The sequence below is a fragment of the Anopheles darlingi genome, chromosome 3 (genome assembly GCF_943734745.1).
Source record: "Anopheles darlingi chromosome 3, idAnoDarlMG_H_01, whole genome shotgun sequence".
Taxonomy (NCBI): domain Eukaryota; kingdom Metazoa; phylum Arthropoda; class Insecta; order Diptera; family Culicidae; genus Anopheles; species Anopheles darlingi.
The window spans coordinates 3,137,501-3,142,500 of NC_064875.1; the positions used below are offsets into that span (position 1 = coordinate 3,137,501).

Below are 5,000 nucleotides of genomic sequence, written 5' to 3' on the forward strand. Positions count from 1 at the left end.
ATGAATAACTTTAGAATATAGTCAAGAGTCAAGAGACCGCAGGAATAACTACTTATGCTCCACAGTATTGATTTGCACTGCGCCTATTTGAATATTTGTTTAACTAACAGTTTACAATATTTTATGCGATTGAAACTGTTTAAATTTTCTCCAAATTAATACCCAATCTGATGGAAATCATCGTTAAAAGTTGTTGAAGTCAATTTAGCAAAGAAGTTGGTGGTCTATAATAGACTTTATTTATTAATGGTTCGAGATTAAATTGTGTTATTGATTTTTGAATCCAAGTAAACACTTTATCAATCAGTTATGCGTTCGTAAAATGAATAAACCATAGAAGTCCCAACTACAACAATGGCCACTGTGGCTTACTGGTTCGTTTAACACTCGACCGTCCCTTAAATGCACGCGTAAGACGCTCGGAACAACGGATTGAGACGGCCAGTAACACACACTCAACTCCGGTATCATCCCTCGTTGAGCAGCAGGCGCTGGAACGCATCGACCCGTACGGTAGCAATGCAATCCGCACCAACAACAACAGCAACAACAGCACTACTGCCAATGCAAATGCATTCATCCATCGGAACCGAAATGAATTCGGTATTTGCTTTGCCAGCGTGTTTGCCAGCTGTGGCGTGCCCGGTTGTGTAGGAGCCGTGAGTGTTCCCAAAGCACACCGTATGGGGTAGCTGCTAAAAGGTCAATTGATAATGATGCATCGCGCAGCGGGGTGATGATTACGATGCGAAGGGAAATTCCGATTAAACGGCTCGCGGGGCACGAAAGCGTGCATCGTACGCAGTAGTAGTACACCGAGCTGGACCGAGATTCGATTAGTAATGTTTGCTGGAACACGCAAAACAGAAATCTCGTCCAGTCCAGGCAGCTCAGCTCGTAAAGTTTGGTTTCGATGAGTACCGACGAGGGGGAGTTTCTGGGTCGTCTGCACCCAAACGAATACGGCCAGCTCTGCGTCATCTTCCAAAAATAATCTAAGACGACGAAACAAAAAATCGGAGAACCGGAGAAGCCCATTCCCATTGCTATATGGTGCTTCACTATGGGCCGCATTATATAGTCTGCTTTGGAAGGTTGCCATGGAAACACCTGCACGTGTATGGTGCACTTTTATCTTCTATATATATAAAAATCTCGTGTCACATTTTTTTGTGTCCAAACTCCTCCGAAACGGCTGAACCGATTCGAACCAAACTTTGTGTGTATCTTCTGTAGGTATCAGAATCGGATGTAAACTATATTTCATTCCCATTACTTAAGTTATTCAAAAAATAGAAAAATTATTTTCCGTAACTTTCTGTTAACCTTTGATTTGATATTTTTCTTAGATTTTTCATATAAAAAAACTTCTAATCCCAAATTTTCATAGCCCTAGCTCAAACAGTTATTTTTTAATGATTTTTTGAAAATCAACTACTTCACCCAACAGTAGTTGCAATACTGACCGCCAGGGAGCGTTTCCAGCGCGGATTAATTTAATTGATGAAAATTTTATCCTAGAAGGCTTAGCTCAGACCGGTTTAAGCATACTCAGGCAATATTCGAATTTTCGAAATTTCACCAAAGGTCCAAAAATTATTTATAAATATTTAAAACGTGCACACACATTACTATTAGTTTAGGATGTGCTCGATTGCACTTACCCCAAACAACAATGATGATAATTGAAGTGCAATATGAAAAATCCAGATATTTTCAATCGTCGAGTCAGATACCGATATCCGGCCGTATCGATTAAAAAACACGAAACATTCATATTCATGTTGAATTCTATAGTTTATTTGCAAGCATTAACTGCATCATTAGCTAAAAAAAATGGCATACATATCGAATCTATACTGAAAGGCAGTATATACCAACTATTAACATTATCATAAGTGCTGTTGCGCGGAGTTCAAACTCCAGGGGGTAACGTTAGGAGCTCAACTCAGTTATTGAAAAACCTCATTCCGAGGGCCTAGAACCCACGACAAAAACCTGAGCTCGATAGTCCCTCAACAGCGAGGAGGAATTAAAGGCGACGGGATTACATACGAAACAAACCGTCTCCGTTAGTCGGTGCGCGGAAATGTTTCTGATTCCTTCGTAGGCAAAAGGGAAGCGTGCCAGCCGAGTATCAACGGCCAATGATAATTTAGTAATAGTAGCTGATCAATCCTCGAAATTCAAAAATAAGCTCAAAACCATGGTTGGCGATCATGTAACCAAGGTTGAATCATTCACAAATATTAACAACCATCATAACACACAAAGTACAAACACAAAGAAATAGAACATTTCAGTAAAACCTAATCTTCTACGCGTAGCGACGCACGCGGGACATGCTAGTTTACTATACTTTTGGGTGCAACAGAGCGTAGTTTTAATAGAAAGTAGTACTTTAAATGCAACTGCAACGACCTCAAACATGATATATGATAACAAGGATAGATTCTTTGATAGAGCTCCGTGCGCTGAGCGTTCAAACAGTGGTAATAGCTGCTTTTGATTGGATCGAGAATTGTAGTGATCGTTCACTTGAATTCTAAAATTATTTTCTACGCACGAAAAAAAACAACCCGGATCACGGATGATCATCGCGAATACAAGATCGTCTCTCGATAAACAAACATGTTTGTGAAGCTTCTGCTTCATCGTGTTTTCTTAATTTCTCTGCTATTCTATGATTTAGACCACACCGCCCAACCCCAATATCTATAGTGCGAAGACGTAGAAACGGCCTGTGAGCCAAGTTGGACCACGGAAGCGGTTTCACAAGCAAAAGATAAACAAAACGGGCGAAGACGCAGCGGTACTGCAGCAGCGCCTACTGCTGACGACACATAACCACCGTACGAGACGATGACGCGATCTCCGGTGGGTGTGGGGGAGTGATGACGCGATGGGTGTTGATTTTGTCATGGCCCAGCGATGGGCACCCCCCAGGGACTTGCCTCCTAACCCTTCCTCCGGGATCGCTATATCTGATTATCTGTTCCGGAAGCTGAACCGCCTGCATATTGTTGTTTCTTAGGGCACTCTGGATAAAACTGAAGAAAGCAGAAGGAAAAGGAAGGACAGAAAGGGCGTTAGAACGAAGAAGAACCTACCATTTGGCCGTCGTTTCCATGAACAACTCATGGTAGGACACGGTGAACGAGAACTTGGCCGCTCGCTTGTTAACGCGCTGTAAGCGCTTCCACACGCTACCCATCGTCACGGGGGGGTGTGTGTGTGTGTGTGTATGGCTCCTGCTGGTTCTTAAACCTGCGGGCTGCGTCTACTACCGGTTTAGCTGACGAGAGATGGGGGTTTGTTGATTTCAGGGCGAGTGAGTTACTCACTTGCGCCTCACATTACGCACTTCACTGGGATGTAAAACGCACTGTGCACCACAGCAGATCACGCACGTACGACCGGCAAAGGGGAGCCCCTAGTCGGAGCCCCTGGTCGTTTGTTCTATCACTCCCGGAGCAGGTGCGGTCGCGCGATAACGATCATAATTTCCACAACAGAGGCCCCCGGCGATTGGCGATATCGCACAGCAGTAGAACACTCCGTGCGTGAGAACACTTGACCCGATCCGCGCGACGATTTAGTGAACGAGGACGCTAAACAATCACAACAACCGCACACAAGCTGCTGGGGAAAGTCCGCGTCTACTACGTTTTAGTGCAGCCTACTAAGTAACCCCGCTCCCCTGCCACCGACGCCGCTGCAGCCGTGGGGAGGACTTTGTTTTGCTCGTGACGTGCAGCCCCGCTAGCCAGCGAAGCGAAGCAGGCGCATGAAGGTTGTACGTCGCTGGCTGGATGTGGGGGTTTTCTCTATCTCCTTCTCGTTGTCCTGGGATAACGGCCGACCAAGGACCAGGTGGGAAAATCGACCCCGTGTCGTGTCACCCGCCCCACCCTCTACGCAACTCCAAGGCCAGCAAGCAGAACGACTTACTGCCAACACGGGCCGTCACGGGCTGGTGGGGTGGTGGTGGAGATGCGCGCAGGCTGTTCTATTTTTCCAACCGCTTCACACATTTTACACAACACACCAGGGCCGTCTCCACCCGATTTCGCCTCGTCCTCGGATTTCCTCCTGGGGCAGCCTCCACACTCACTTCAGGCGCAGTTTAACAAAAACCCGCGGCTTGCTGGGATGATGAGCAACAACAGGACACTTTAGTATCGCGGTCACTACTTCGGATCGGAGTACGGGCACTAAGTAGTAATCGATTCAGCGTGAAATACGGGAAAATCATTCCGAGAAACGGCCCCGACCCGTCTTACAACACCATCATTTTGCAATTTTGACAACTGGATAGTGGGATAATGGTAAACAGACCAAAAGGAAAACAATTGAATTTTTTAACACTTTTTTATTCTCAAATTTTGTTTGTTAAGAATTATCTTACTTTTTGTATTTTACAATAATTTCTGTTGTTCAACTATTTTTGAGCCTCTCGAATTCACAGCCCACTCTGGTGCACAGCCCTGGAAACCGTGCTAGCTGATGGGACGATTCGGAGCAACCCATCAGCTAGCGCGGTAGTCAAAACGAAAACAAAGTGGCTGGAGCCGTGCAAGAAAGAGCGAGAAAATTAAAGATTAAAGACCGTGAGCACAGCGTGTCGTCGTGGCCGTGGCCGTCGTTGTCGCTAATTAATTATCCGGAGTGGTTGTGCAAATAATGCAATTTTAATCGCCAGCCTTCCCGATAAGCGGACCAGCTCTATCTTCTACACGGTTACTCCCGGATCCCGGAACAACAAACTCTGGACCGCCCGTAGAAAAAGGGGGAAAATGTGCGTGAACGAACTGTGATACTAAAGCCGCCCTGGGGGAATTAGAGATCGCCCTGCCGAACGAGGGGGACGGTAGGTGCCACGGAATGCGTGTATGGGAGTGTCGGTGAAGTGAAAGTGAAATTGGATCGTGTCCGGAGGAGAAGGAGGAGGCGGGGTGGTGCGAAAGTTGTCTGTCCCACGAGCAGGGCTCGCTTTTGAT

At 45.9% G+C, this 5,000-nt stretch overlaps 2 protein-coding genes across 3 annotated transcripts in view; one reads left to right on the forward strand and one right to left on the reverse strand.

The window, feature by feature from the left end:
* The window catches only part of LOC125956932 (EH domain-binding protein 1), a 13,192-nt gene extending 8,904 nt beyond the window's left edge, over positions 1-4,288 (reverse strand). For both annotated transcript variants that reach the window (XM_049689223.1, XM_049689222.1), the window contains exon 1: positions 3,111-4,288. In XM_049689223.1, coding sequence (XP_049545180.1) covers positions 3,111-3,214 — 104 coding nt within the window. In that variant the 5' untranslated portion in view covers positions 3,215-4,288. The remainder of the gene's footprint in view (positions 1-3,110) is intronic.
* Positions 4,289-4,559: 271 nt separating this feature from the next.
* LOC125953337 (uncharacterized) overlaps positions 4,560-5,000 on the forward strand; it is a 4,888-nt gene continuing 4,447 nt past the window's right edge. The window contains exon 1 of the mRNA XM_049682830.1: positions 4,560-5,000. This exon is cut by the window's right edge and continues 559 nt beyond it. The gene's annotated coding sequence lies outside the window, so the exon portion shown is untranslated.